The sequence below is a fragment of the Oryzias latipes genome, chromosome 1 (genome assembly GCF_002234675.1).
Source record: "Oryzias latipes chromosome 1, ASM223467v1".
Lineage (NCBI taxonomy): Eukaryota > Metazoa > Chordata > Actinopteri > Beloniformes > Adrianichthyidae > Oryzias > Oryzias latipes.
In genome coordinates this window covers 28,485,367-28,500,433 of record NC_019859.2, presented here as the reverse complement: position 1 = coordinate 28,500,433, position 15,067 = coordinate 28,485,367, and the positions used below count along the sequence as shown (strand labels likewise).

Below are 15,067 nucleotides of genomic sequence, written 5' to 3'. Positions count from 1 at the left end.
TTCCAGCTACTCAAGCAAGTCGGGATTTTTTAGAAACTAAAAATGTGCCAGTATGTGGATATAAAACAAGGTTAAAAGGACCTGTGCTCTCATTGTGGCCAATAGGACTTTTGGATTTGAGCAACTAATCAGAGCATTCTTATAGGGAATTACTTCTAATGGCAGAGTTCTTGCTTTGCATGTGAGAACAAGGGGGATAGATGTCCACATTCTGCACAACATTTTCCTTTGTATCTACGTTTCATCAAACTGTTGGTGCAAGAAGCATGTACTTATGAGATGAGTTGAAGAGTTTGGTCTGTTGTTGGTATGGAATTTACCTTTAAGGAATACTTGTTGATCAGGGATTTCTGTTCTTGACAGATAGTGCTTCTGTGGCTTTCAGGTGTTGATGTCAATGATTAGAATTCAGTGGGTTCCCCAAAAGCCAGAGTGAAATTTATTGAGCGCTCCTGTTCATGATAAGAAATGAGTCTATGTACATACTGACAGAGTGGCTGACTGTGAGTAAAAAGATGCATGCAAATTGACCATCAGAAAAGGTAAAGATCAGAACGACTTGTTTGTTGATTACCTTTCATTTGGCAGAGTTGGTAATGAGTCAAGTTTCAAACCTGCAGATCCTTGTAGATGGCCCGTGTGTTTATATTATCTTTGTAAACATGGCGTGTCCAACCCTTCTAGCATTAGCTTTACAACTGTGGAGGCACATATAGGATCCTGTGGTTTTCAACCACTGGAACAAGTTGATATTTTGGAGAGAAAAAGCTGCAAAAACCGTGTTTGGATATGCACCGAAGCTACGGAGACCTGTCACAGCAATACAAAAAGTGTCATTAAACATATGGCATAGAAACGCAGTTGATTCGTAGGGGAATTAGCTCAAGTGGTAGAGCGCTCGCTTTGCATGTGAGAGGTAGAGGGATTGATGCCCTCATTCTCCATTATCTGGAGTCTGTCTGGGTCTGTCTGTCAATCAGTGGAAGTGGGCTGGATCTAAACACTCATTGGTTCATCCATGGAAATTGACTCATATTCCTCTATACCCACTCAGCAGTGTGCCAGTCAGAGAGATAAACATATTGACAGCTCGTCTGGGAATACCCTCAGGTCCTGCTGGAGGAAGTGGCCGGGGTCAGGGAAGTCTGGGAATCTTTGCTTAGACCTGCCCCTGTGACCTGGTCCCGGATAAGCAGAGGAAGATGGATGCATGGATGGAAGTCCATTGAGTGTTTTTATTTCGGGGCCCCTACCTCTCCAAGGCTGCTTTAGCAGGCTGCTGAGTCTGAGCAACTGGTTCCAGTCTGCTTCCAGTCTGAACAAGTTTGTTTTTATTGACAAATTATCCTGTTCTGAAACAGTACCTAATTTCACAAAATAATAATAATAATAATGGATTGGATTTATCTGCGCTTTCTCGGACGCTCAAAGCGCTTACAAAGTTGACGGGATCCATCCAAGTTACCAGACAGTAATGTTTTAGCTGCCAACTTCAGACACATTGTCCAGACTTCACCTGCCACCATCATGTGTACACCTCTCCAAACCTCATCTTCATGTGCAGACATCTGTGTGTGTTGTAGAAATAAAGATATTCTGCCGCTGAAAGACATTGGAGAAAACATAAGCTCAAAATAAACTACCAACTACCAAAACCAACTAAAACTTTCCAACCAGACTGCAAAACAGACCAGGAACTTTGCGAATATTATCTCTAGAAATAAAAAAGAATCCCAGAATCTTCTTCACCACATCTTTGATCAACTCTGGTGTTGGATCAACACTGACGTGAGTAAAAACACAATGCCAGCTTTCGCATCATTGTGTTAGGACTTTGCTGACCACTTTTTTTTTTTTCCCCCTGGGTTGCTAGCATCTGAGTGTGTTTTTGTTCCTCCGCTAACATGACATTAGTGGAACCCTTGCTAAAGAGAATTTAGATCCAACGGTTTTTAATAACTACAGACCTGTGTCACACTTACCATTTTGAAGTAAGATTTTAGAAAATCTTGTTTTTATTCATCTGAATGAGGATCAACACTGACGTGAGTAAAAACACAATGCCAGCTTTAGTTACATGTATAAGTTATGAGTTTGACAGCCCTGCTCTAAGCTAACTTTTATTCCTCATATTTAGCAGGTGATTAAAACAGGCTTTTTTCATCTTAGAAATTTTGGAATTGGGTCTGCCCATTTGTATCTCTTAATAATGTGGAGACACTGATGCATGCTTTCATAATCAGTAGAATGGATTATTGTAATGCTCTGCTAGATGGTCTTCCAAAAAATGGTATTAGAACCTTTAGCTTCTCCAGAACTCTGTTGCACAAGTTCTCACCAAGACTAGGGTTGGGCGATGTCCCTTAAATTGGCTGTTGACGATGTTCTCTGTCAACCATCGGGATGGACGATGACATCGTCGGGGGGGGGGGGGGGGGGGGGTTACATTTTTCGTTCGTTCATTATATAATTGCTATTCGTTATTTTGCTTTTTTCATTTTATTTCCCAACTAATGACTCATCCGCGATGATCCAGTATAAACTGAGGGAAGTGACTTTAACAAAAAAGTAACAAACAAAATAGAAAAGAAGTAGTCCGCTCCCGCACTTAACTAGCGAAGTGGACCGGCGGAGCGCGGACTTCCAGCTTTGTGTTTAATGGGAATGGGGGGGGGGGATGCTTTGTTACATGAGCGGTATGTGTGGGAGATTTAAGACTGCGATCCGTCCCGCAGCTCTAGGGGTACAAGCAACCGAACTCAGAACCGGGAAAAGTGTGTCTCTGAGCACAGCTCGGATCGTCAGCACAAACAGCGGTTTGAGCTTCAAAGCAGAAATGTCGCTCAGTCCTGTAGCAATAGGAATTGCTTGTTTAGTTTTGGGTTCCGACCGGGGAGTTGAGAGTGTAACACCGGAAGTGAAGGCTGTATACTTGTAATGTCGAAGCAAGGAGTTTATTAAAAGCATCCCCTGGATAAGGGTAAAACAGACATTGTCTACAGTGGAGTTTGTGCAGGGAAAGAGACATTAAACATGGTGGCAGCGGTGCTTCGAACGACACACCCGGTGCGTGAGTGAAGAAGAAGCGGAGCGGACCGTCCCGTTAAGCTAGGCTAAGCTAGTTAGCCGCGTGGGTGCTAACAGCTTGAAGCGGCAGGACAGACGCCGAAGAAAGCAGCACGACAGAAAGTATTAAAGATGGAAGGATTAAAACCACCTGCACAATGGAGTATGGACGCAGCAAACCTTCCGAAAGCATGGAAAACGTGGAAAGAAGAGTTTACACTCTACACGGAACTAGCTCTGCCAGACACAGAGGAAAAGGCAAGAGTGAAGCTGTTTTACTATCTCATCGGGGAACGAGGAAGAGAGCTCTGCGGAACGCTCATCGGAGCTGAGTCAAGAGTGACAGTGAGTGGTCTGATGGTTAAAATAGATGAACACTGTAATCCCAAAGTTAATGAAACAGTTGAAAGATACAGATTTTTTGCACGCAATCAGGCTCTGGGAGAAAATATTGATAAATATGTTACAGACCTGAGAATGCTAGCAAGTACCTGCAACTTTGGACAATTAAGAGACTCATTGATCAGAGACAGGATTGTCTGTGGGACAAGCAGCTCCAGTTGGAGAGAACGGCTGCTCAGAGAAGAGAATCTCACATTAGACAAATGTCTGGATATATGCAGAGCAATGGAGATTTCAAGAGAATACAACAAAACCATAACTGGACAGACATTAGAAGAGTTACATGTAATAAGACAAAAAGAGAAGAAAAGTCAAGAGAGAGGGATTTCCTGCAGATATTGTGGAAGATTGCATGAAAGAATCAAATCAAAATGCCCAGCATATGGAAAAAACTGTAAAAAGTGTGGCAGAGAAAATCATTTTGCTATAACATGCAGGAGTAAAACCGTCAGGAAGGAAAACACTCCGAGAGAAAAAAGAAAAACGGTCCACACAGTGACAGAGCAAGATTCAGACTCAGGTGAGGACATACTGACAGTCACAGCCATAACACAAACTGCAGAAGAAGTGAACCAGTTTGATGAAGGAGTCGGGAAAAAGAAGGAACAGCTTTTTGCAGGCATGATGATTGACAACAGCCTGGTACAGTTTCAGATCGACTGTGGTGCAACATGCAACGTCATTCCCATTAACCTGTTGAACCCGAACGTAAAAATGGAGCACACGGATAAGGTGCTAGTGATGTACAACAAGTCAAAGTTGTGTCCATTAGGAAAATGTAAAGTCAAAATGGTTAATCCAAAAAACAATAAAAAATACAAAGTAGAGTTCCAAGTGGTAGGAGAGGACTGCAAAACACCTCTACTTGGAGGATCAGCAAGTGAAGCAATGAAGCTAATACAAGTCAAATATGACAACATCTACGCTTTGGACAGCTCAGTGACAAAAGCACCTGCAGAAGAAAATACCTGGTTGTTGGAGGAGATAAAAACAGAATTTCAAGATGTATTTACAGGAGATGGATGCTTAAAAGGTGAATATGAGCTGGAAATAGACCCAACTGTGCAGCCTGTTAAACTGCCGAAACGCAGAGTCCCGGTGTCAATGATGAAACCACTGAAGGAAGAACTGAAAAGTCTTGAAGACAGACGGATCATAACACCTGTGGAACACAGTACAGAATGGATCAGTGGTATGGTGACTGTGCAGAAACCGAATGGCAGACCCAGAATCTGTATTGACCCAAGACCGCTTAACAAAGCGTTAAAGCGAAGTCATTTTCCACTACCGACAATAGATGACATACTACCAGATGTGTCAAAAGCTAAGGTCTTCACAGTATGTGACGTGAAACATGGATTCTGGCATGTAAAGCTCACGGAGGAGTCAAGTCAGCTCACAACATTCGCAACACCATTTGGTCGTTTTCGTTGGCTGAGGATGCCGATGGGGATCAGCCCAGCTCCAGAGGTTTTTCAGCGCAGACTGATGCAGGCATTGGAGAACCTACCTGGCACATACGTCATCGCTGATGATATTCTGATCACAGGAAAAGGTGATACAACTGAGGAAGCGGAGAAAGATCATGACAGAAACCTGAGACTTTTTCTAGAAAGATGCAGAGAGAAAAACATAAAACTGAATGTGGAGAAACTCAAACTAAGGAGAAGAGAAGTTCCATACATTGGACATCTGCTCACAGCCGATGGTCTGAGAGCTGACCCGGAAAAGGTAAGAGCAATCACAGAGATGCCAGCACCAACGGATATTAAAGGTGTGCAGAGACTGGTAGGAATGATCAACTATTTGGCAAAATTTTACAAACATTTATCAGATGACTGTGAACCTCTGAGACAACTTACTCACAAAGACAGCCTGTGGGAATGGTCAGATGTGCAAGAAGATGCATTTAAAAGACTGAAAGAAAAAATAACACAAGTCCCAGTTTTAAAATATTACAGCCCAGAAGAGGAGTTGACACTGCAGTGTGATGCCAGTGAGACGGGGTTAGGTGCTGCTCTGACTCAAAAAGGTAAGCCAGTGGCATTTGCAAGTCGTGCATTAACGCTCACAGAAAGAGGTTATGCACAAATTGAAAAGGAGTGCTTAGCCATTGTATTTGGCATGGAAAAATTCCATCAATACACATACGGTCGTCTTGTTAGAGTGCAGTCAGATCATAAGCCGCTCGAAAACATTTTCAAAAAACCACTGATGCAAGCGCCTAAGAGACTGCAAAGGATGTTATTGAGACTACAGAAATATGAGATAAACATAACCTATGTTCCAGGCCGAGACATGCTGCTAGCCGATACCTTGAGTAGAGCCTACCTACAAGAAAGCAACAACAAAAGTCAGACAGAGTTGGAGACAGAATGTGTCAACATGGTAGAGTATGTACCTGTCTCAACGGAGAGCATGGAAAAAATACGCACAGGAACAAAAACTGACCATAAACTACAAATTCTGATAGAAACAATTCAAAAGGGATGGCCAACTTGTAAAAAGGAGGTGCCGACAGAAATAACCCAATTCCAATCTATGCAGGACGAGCTGAGTACACAGGATGGACTGGTCTTCAAAGGAGAAAGAGTGGTGATTCCAGACGCGCTGCAGGCGGAAATAACCCAGCGGATCCACTCAACACATATCGGCACAGAGGGATGCCTCAGAAGAGCCAGAGACTGCATTTATTGGCACGGTATGAATGGCCACATCAAAAAATATATCGCAAAATGTGATATATGCCGAAAAGTGGACGCTAAACAACAAAAAGAGACACTGAGACCACATGAGCTGACCGACAGACCATGGACCAAAGTTGGGACAGACTTGTTCAACTTTGACGGTAGAGAGTACCTAATTACAGTGGATTACTATTCCAATTTCTGGGAGATTGATCACCTACCAGATACTAAGTCAAGTACTGTGATTAGGAAACTGAAAGCTCATTTTGCACGTCAGGGAATACCAGAAGTTGTTTTTTCTGACAATGGGCCACAGTACAGCTCAACAGAGTTTGCCAGCTTTAGCCAGAAATGGGACTTTAAACATAAGACATCATCACCTGGTTACCCTCAGAGCAATGGCAAGGCAGAGTCTGCAGTCAAAACAGCAAAAAGACTCATGAGAAAAGCCAAACTGGCTGGACAGGATCCATATTTGGCCTTATTAGATCACAGAAACACTCCAACACAAGGCTTGGACACAAGTCCAGCACAGAGACTTTTAAGCAGGAGAACAAGAACACTTATTCCAATGAGTGACAGTCTTTTACAACCAAAAGTAACAAAGAACAACCAAGGACTGACGAAGAACAGGGAGAGACAATCTAAATATTACAACCGCACAGCAAGAGACATGGACAATTTGAACCCAGGAGACTCAGTCAGAGTTCAACCTTTCGAACCACATGGCTTATGGGACAAGGCGAGAGTGTGCAAAACACTTGGAGACCGATCCTATGAGGTGGAGATGGACAATGGCAGAGTCCTGCGGAGGAACCGTCGACATCTGAGAAGAGCTGTGGAGGTCGACTTAAAAATACCATCAACACCAAAACCTGTTAGGCTAAACTCAGGCCCAAGACAAGGAGACCTACAAAATACCACCACCAAGTCAGGACGTGTTGTTCACCAGCCAAGATACCTGAAAGACTATGTTTGCAGTTAAGATGTTAATATTTGCTTATAGAGACTTTCTTTGAAAAAAAAAAAAAAAAAAATATGAGAAGGAGAAAGAATGTTATATTATTTGGAATAAAGAAAGCCATTAGAACAGAATGTAAGGTTATTAAAAAAAGAATGTAATTTTATTTGGGAGAAAATAATTTTATTTTGGTAGAAAATAACTTTATTTTGAAGAACCGGAAAAATGTGAATATTTAAGTTGGATACTGTTAGAATCTGAGTTATTTAATTTTTTAAAAGAAAAGGGATGTAGCAATAGGAATTGCTTGTTTAGTTTTGGGTTCCGACCGGGGAGTTGAGAGTGTAACACCGGAAGTGAAGGCTGTATACTTGTAATGTCGAAGCAAGGAGTTTATTAAAAGCATCCCCTGGATAAGGGTAAAACAGACATTGTCTACAGTGGAGTTTGTGCAGGGAAAGAGACATTAAACAAGTCCCTAGAAAACATTCAAACAATCACGTGGATTTGTGTTTCCAGTCGTGTCCCGACTAAATAAAGGCTAATGTTATTCTTACATGTTTACCTGCAGCCAGCAAGCAGCACCACCCAAAGCTAATGTTGTTAGCCCGTGTTAGCATACTGCTAATCCTGGCTTCGTTCAGAAAAAGCTCTGACCACACGGATTAAAATTCAAATGATGAGCGAACAGGTGCTTCATAATAACCGTAACATTATTAAAAGCACGTTTAGAAGATCGTCTCGTATTTTACCGAGCTGACGTGTCAATGTATATAGCCGCTCGGCGCTGTTTAAGATTGTTTTGTATTGAATTGTTACATTCAATAAAGTTTGAAAAAAAAAGCCGCTCGGCGGAAGTTAAATCCCCTTCCGGTTTTCAAACCCTACTGCGCATGTGCGAATGATTTATTCCGACGGAAAGTGTGACCTTAGTGAACGTTTTTATATTCTGAAAACATTTTTCTGGGCCCATGAACACGGTTGGATTCTAATCCGACCATTGATCCCATCAAGATATTTTGCACATGTAACCGCGGCTTATGGTGTCGACTCGCAACGTGGCGGGGGCGTGGCATCACGATGGTGGTCTCTCCATCGGGATGTCAGTCACCCATCACGATGGACGATGATATCGTCCATCGGCACAACCCTAACCAAGACCAGGAGGCAGGCTCACATCACCCCGATTTTAAAATACCTACATTGGCTCCATGCTTCAGGATTCAAGATACTTTTAAAAGCTTTTAAATGTCTTAACGGTCTTGGGCTTTCTTATCTGTCAGATCTTTTCTGTCTCAAGGCTTAAAGGGTAGTAAGAGAAATATAAACCTTTGTGGACTCTGAAATCCTCTGGTACCTGTCTACTAACCATTCCGACTGTATAAAAACCAAAACCTACAGAGAGGCTTCTTTTCAACACCATGGCTCTCGTTTATGGACCAGTCTGGCGGAGGTATTTTAGTTTAAACAGTTTACATTCAGACTCAGACACATTTGCCTCCTCAGTCTTCATCAACTGTCTGTGGGTGTTTTACAGTGGAGGCAATGTCTCTGCTGTGGAACACCTCAGAAAGGGTCATCTTAATGGATCTACAGGAGAAACAACATTGATGAAGATGAGGAGGATGGTAACACCATTGAGGAAGATGAGGACAATGGTACAGATGAGGATGAGAACGAGATTCCTTTGTAAAAACTTTAACAAACATGCAACAGGCACGCTTGTCATTTCTTGTGGGTGCTCCATGTTTCTCACACTCTTGCTGCCCACAGGACACTGATGTCCTCTGACAGGCTGCGAAGGTCAGGCCTGGGGGGTGTGATAGCTTCACTCCAGGGAATGTTGAGGAGATAGAAGAAATGAACACACACAGAAATGAACTAAAGACTTGAATGTGTGTGCGTGATGGTGGGGGGTCAGTAAGCTAGCAGGGGGTGGTGCCCTCCTCCTCCCCAAAGCCTGTTCCCTGCAGAGAAGAGAGGGGCGTGAAGAAGAGCATGTAATTTGAGAAGCAGAGGAGGTGAAGGGTAAGTGTGATGGTCACGGAAGCGTAAAAAGATCCTGATGAAACTGCCGCTCCAGACTTCTGCTTTTTGGGGGGTTGGAGAGGTCTGTATTAGTACAGATAGAGACTCACAGGTAAACATGGCTCTGTGGTTAGCTCTATTTACAGATGTTCCCAAGATCCCCTTCAATGTGATTGTATGGAAACATTTAACAAGGATCGTGTTGTCCAAATCCCAAGTAACCCCATAGCCGAAAAGAAAAAGCATTGCAGTGGAGCTAAAAAAAGAGTAAGGAGGGGGCATGAAGCTCCAGCGTGCCCTGGGGGCTCACAGGTCTTATCAGCACAAGTGTTGTTCTGCTGGAAAAAACAGGATTCAGCCTCTCTGTCCCTGAAGAACCAAGATAGAAACTAAATTTACTCCTAAGCCCTGAATGCAGGGAGGTGTTGCTGCATGTTTCCGTTCTAGTACTGATTTGAACAGTCAAATCGCCAGCTTCTGTTTCACTCTGCATGAGGTCAGTCCAGACAACACTTTCATTCATGACAAAATCAAGCATTCACAAAAGTATTTAAATTAACATTTAAAAAGGCAGCTGCTCTGACTGAATACAAGTGTGCTTCCAATCTTAGTCCTTTCTACGCAAAAAAATGTTTATCTGACAAACAGGAAGTAAACTCTGTGTTAGGAGATCATCCTGGGTGGAAGGGGATGATGGAAATGTCTGACTGAGAGAAAACACAGTAATAAACAGATAACAGATACTGAAATAAATTCTGTGTTGACAGTGAAGTTAACTACAGCCATGGATAACAATTCAGTGACCTGAGAAGTCCAGCTGCATTCAGACTCTTAAAGTAGTCTGAAAGGTTGGAGAACTTCATACTCACTTCTTACTGCCGGTATTTAGGTTGGTGGACATCCATAAGATAATTGAGCTACTGATCCCTGATCACTGATCCCTGGCCGGCAGATTTGGGAAATCTGAGCAGGAATAGTAAACGTTGTTTATCAGAAAGCTGCATGCGCCACGTTTTGTGTCTCATATGCAAACATTTAGAGGACTGGAAATGCCTCACATGACTCTCATACATACAGTAGTGGAATTGGGTATTTGATTCCTTGCTGATTTTGTAGGTTTGTCCACTCAAGAGGAAATAGACAGCCTGTCATCCTAATTGTAGGTTCATTTGAACAGCAAGAGATGACGGCTGGGTAGCTCGGTTGGTAAGGTGACCCACCATGCAGGAAACCAGGGTTCCATTCCTGGAGGGGAATGAACAATGGTTATGGTAATGGGGCTAATACCATATCAATGGTGAGCAATCACCCAGTGAGGGTGATTACTGAGTGTGGTTCAGCTGCAGCTCACTGCTCACCCAGGGGATGGGTCAAATGCAAAGAACAAATTTCCCATTGTGGGATAAACACAGTATGATTTAAAAAAAAAACAAGAAATCAGCTTTAAAGAATGTATATACATTTCATTGAGGGAAATAAGTATTTAAACCCTTCTGCCAGAAAGACTCAACTTTGTGGAAAAACCACAAAGTTAATAAGGTTAACTTTGTGATAAGGTTTCTGCACATGTCAGTAGTAATTTTGTTCTCTGGAAATTACTTCCAAATTATCAAGAATTGGTGGCTTGTGCTTGAAAACTCTGAGCTTCAGCTCTCTCCATAGGTTTTTCTAAGGTTGAAGGCCAGAGTTCAAACAGGTGTCTTCAATTCAGGTGACAGGCTGATCAGGAGAGTCTAACTGGTTTGTGTGAACCAGAACTCTTAATAGTTACAAGGGGTACTTATTTCCCTCAATGAAATACAACTACATGTATATAAATTCTTTAGAGTCGATTTCTTGATTTTTGCTCTTTGTTCAAATTAACCTACCATTAGGATGACATGTTGTTAGTAGGTAAATTTAAAAAATCAGCAAGGAGTCAAATAGACTTTTCTTTAAAACCTAGCAGGATGTCAAAAATGTTGAACAAATGAGAATCTTTCTTTGATCCTGATCTTCCCTTCAGTATTTGCTCAGTGGCTTAGATGCTGAGACTTCGAATGCTGAGGGTAACGGGAAATGTCACCTGCAATGTTCATAGTTTGTTAGCCCCTCAAATTTGGACAGAAAAAAAAGAATGTGTCTTGGGGGCTGTAAAAGTTAAAAATATCTTTGTTAATTAAATTGAAGTGCTATGTGTTTGTTGGTCAGGAAGAGATGCCCTAAAGAAAGCCTGTTGTGTGGGAGGCTGGAAGACCAAAACATAGGAGAATGGCATGATAACAAAAACTAAATGTTAGAACAGAATTTAACAACAATGTAAAAAAGAAAACATAAACTAAAATTTGTCAAACCAAGAACCTGAACATGAAAAACATAGATTTAACTGGTCTGCATACTAACCAACAGCAGAATCTGGTTGGTGAACCAAAACATAATCAATTAAAAGCTGGTAATGTTTGAGTTTGGTTCAAGGATGGAGATGGGGGACCGTCTCTTGTGAAGGTTTTTGGAGATCTGTTTTTTGTTTCACATACCTTGCTTTCTCCTCCTGCCAAGATCTCTGTGGTCCACATAGTGGCCTCAATAGCTGGTGGGGTGCTGATATAACCTGCAGCCCTCCTTATTGTTTAGGAAGGGCACATATACACAGCATGACCACCAGTTATGTATAACACCTTCCACCACCAGCCAGGGAGGCTCAAAGTACTGCACACAGGGAGAACCAAACATTGTACAGTCATAAAACGTATGAAAGAATAAAAAATAAACCAAATTCAAACATTGTAGAAGCATAAATAGAAAAGAATAAAAAGCAGAACACAAATTTAAAACAGAGATTCAAACCAGCAAAATGACAGGGCTAGGCTGAAATGGAGGAACAATTCTCTTTTAAAACTCTCTAAGAATGCGACTTCTCTTATTGCCGGTAGCAACTGATTCCATAGTTTAGGAGCCAACCCAGCAAACGCTCGTTTGATTCTTGGAACCATTAACACAAACTGACGTAAGGACTTTAGGGAGGAATATTTTAAAAGCAGACTGGAGAGGTAAGAAGGTGCCGTACCTGTCAGGGACTAAAAAGTAAGGGCCAGAATCTCTCACTCTTCTTCTTCTGTCACTACTGTGTGTATTTGCGGAGCAGCATTTCTGAATTCAATTGCCACCTCCTCCAGCTCGCACACCGTCCCATAGTCGCTCCTCTGCTCAGAAACACAGTTCTCCCTGGGGACACGGTTCTGCAGAGCAGCTGGACGGACTGCGGTCCTATACGCCTCCTCCAGGGCGCATACCGTAACAAAGAACCATGCTCAGAAACATGGTTCGCTCGCGTGGAGCAGCCACGCCGTCTACACGTGACGTAAAAGCCAGAGCAGTAGTGACCCACAATCGGAATAATGTATTATGTAGTGCACAAAATAGTGAGTAGTGAAGGAATTCGGACGTAGCTTGTGACATTTTTCTTGAAGAGATTTTGAGTTTGTTAAATATTTCTGTCAAAGGCTTCCGTACTTGTCTGCAGGAATTCTCGTCCACTTCTCATTAACTATTTACTCCAAATGTGTCAGCTTTGAAGGGTTTTTGTTCATTTACACAGACTGCTGGGAAACTGGTAAAATCAATTAATTCAGAGAACAAAAGGCAGAAGCTTTCATTGACACATTGGAAAAAATTAATAAAATGATAAAGACAAAAAATAGATCTTAGATAAGGCATTTGTGATGACCTTCGTGTTGTTTTTATAAGTGCAGCACCCAAATCTTTCCATGAGTCTCACAGCTCCAGAAAATCAAAGCTAATTTTATGTGAAACACTGTTAGTGGCGTCATCCTAGTAGCCAATGGGACAGAGGCAGCTACACAATGGAAAGGTCAGCAAGCCTTAATTATCCTCATGTATTTGCAAGAAAATCCACGGCTATCTGATACACCTTTTGATTATTGTGTTCATTAGCAGCTTCAGGTGGGATGCATTCAAGTTCTTCTCATGTGTGTTTGAGCTTTAAGGACAGTAAAATAGAGCTATAAGACATCTGCAGACAGACTGAGTGTGATTGAGATTTAGCAGAGATCTGCATCAGGAGGCATTCGGTATGTTCAGGCAACTCAGTATTGCTGCATGAGCAGATGTATAAAGTTTCGCTGCTGCTTGAACTATCTGCATTCTTCAATCACAGCTTCTCACCAGGAAAAATGAACATGGGAGACATGTGACCATACAGTGTGTTAGAATGTTCGAACAATATTCTATTTGGATTATTTTGATGTGGAAAAACAACAGTGAGCCCAACCTTATGAAACTAAAATGTGAATGGATTTGCCATTAATTCTTGTTTAATTGTTTGTTTGTACACTTGTTTAATTTACACTTCAGTATCTTGCAAGAAATACAAGGAATCTAGAAAACTTCACCTGCGCTGTTCAGTACCCAGATATTTATCTCTAAATCACACTGGATAAATCTTTGGATAAAGATGTCCTGGGTCAATTTTAGGTCAGTGAATCGGCTCAAATTGGATCATTCAGAATTAATTTATTATATTTTCACCAAATATAATAGAGCAAGAGTAGGTTCCTTTGAGGAAAAACATTGTGTTGGCAAGGAGAAAAGGCGCTTTCAAGCCAAGCGGACAAATGTTTACTTTGTCATACCTCATGGGCTGGATAAAGTCATATCCCTGATTTGCAAGCAGGTAAATGCAATGCTGAAAGTATTCAATATAAATTGTCACTATGTTACAAATCATAAAAACTAGGACAAATTTACCGGCAAGGAGCGCAACAATAAGCTCCAACAACTACAACGAGGCTATGCTGCACACCAGATGTTTACAAAATGGCTACATCCAGTGAAGCTGTGACAGAAGCTAGCTATGTTGAGGCGTAGCAAGCCCTTAAGCCTTGTGATATCCTATGACCCCACCCTTACATTGACGTGTTACCCTTACCATGACAAAGGTGGATAAAGGTGGAGAGGATTTCATGTACCGTAATCTCCGGACTACAAGCCGCTACTTTTTTCCTGCGCTTACAGCCATGCGGCTTATTCAGTGACGCGGCTAATTTATGGATTTAATTGGCGGCCGCAGTGTACGTACTTTCGAACTCAGTGAATAGTTTGAACTCTCTATCCAACTCCAAGCACAAGGCATTTCTTTTCAACACACCTCTTAGCAGCCAAACAGCATGGACTTGACTTCAGGTCTTAGACACTTCAGTCATGGTTCAACAAAACGAAACACGCATGCCCGGCCGCATCCCAGAATCCTTTGGGGCCATTAGACCCAACGTGCACGTGATCGCCGCTACAATATGATGAAGCTTTCAAGTTAAAAGCAATCGTTAAAAGCAGCGTAAAAAAGTCCACCATCACCAACGGGTTTGGAAAAGTCGGTTTGCTGCGTGACGGAGAGAACAGCGCATGGAGTGAATGTACACTCCATTTACGGTTTCTAAAGAAAACGTAAAAGCGGAATTTTGCTTTGAAAAGCTCACAGCCTCCGTGTGAGCTGGAGACATCTTCTCCTGCTGATTGAGCTGCGGGGCCGATGGCAGTCTGAAGGCTCCCACACGTAACAACGCACCCGCCCCTCATACACAAAACGTACAGTATTAAGTCCGATTGCTTTGCACAGAAACGATTTGCTCCATCCACCGGCGCAACGGGGACGAAGTGCTCCTCCTTGAAGCCGCCCTGGCCAGAGGTGTCGGAGTAGATAGGAAGGGGAGACAAGGAGCGCGCGGGGCGGGAGCGGAGCGCAGAGGCGTCCGCGGAGTGCAGAGGCTTTGAATTCTGACGCACGCGCCGCACTGAGGCGCGCGTATCGTGCTGAGGCGCGCGCTTTTCAGTCGTCGCTGCTTTATTTTACCGGTGTGTTTTTTAAACAGTCCTGTTACTCCCATAACGCTGCCGCGACACAAGCGGAAGGAGAGCTTTTCCCGTT

General features: G+C 42.5%; 1 protein-coding gene across 2 annotated transcripts; it reads left to right on the top strand.

Annotated features, from left to right (window-relative positions):
• The first annotated feature begins 2,858 nt into the window (after window positions 1-2,858).
• Window positions 2,859-7,192, top strand: LOC111948155 (uncharacterized protein K02A2.6-like). Of its 2 annotated transcripts, none has more exons than XM_023959575.1 (2): window positions 2,859-5,199; window positions 6,016-7,192. In XM_023959575.1, the coding sequence occupies exons 1-2, from the start codon at window positions 3,199-3,201 to the stop codon at window positions 7,138-7,140; spliced, it is 3,126 nt and encodes a 1,041-aa protein (XP_023815343.1). In that variant the 5' UTR covers window positions 2,859-3,198; the 3' UTR covers window positions 7,141-7,192. The 2 variants fall into 2 exon arrangements, with proteins under 2 accessions (XP_023815343.1, XP_023815339.1); XM_023959571.1 differs by having other exon boundaries at window positions 2,859-5,500; window positions 5,759-7,192.
• Window positions 7,193-15,067: the final 7,875 nt, after the last annotated feature.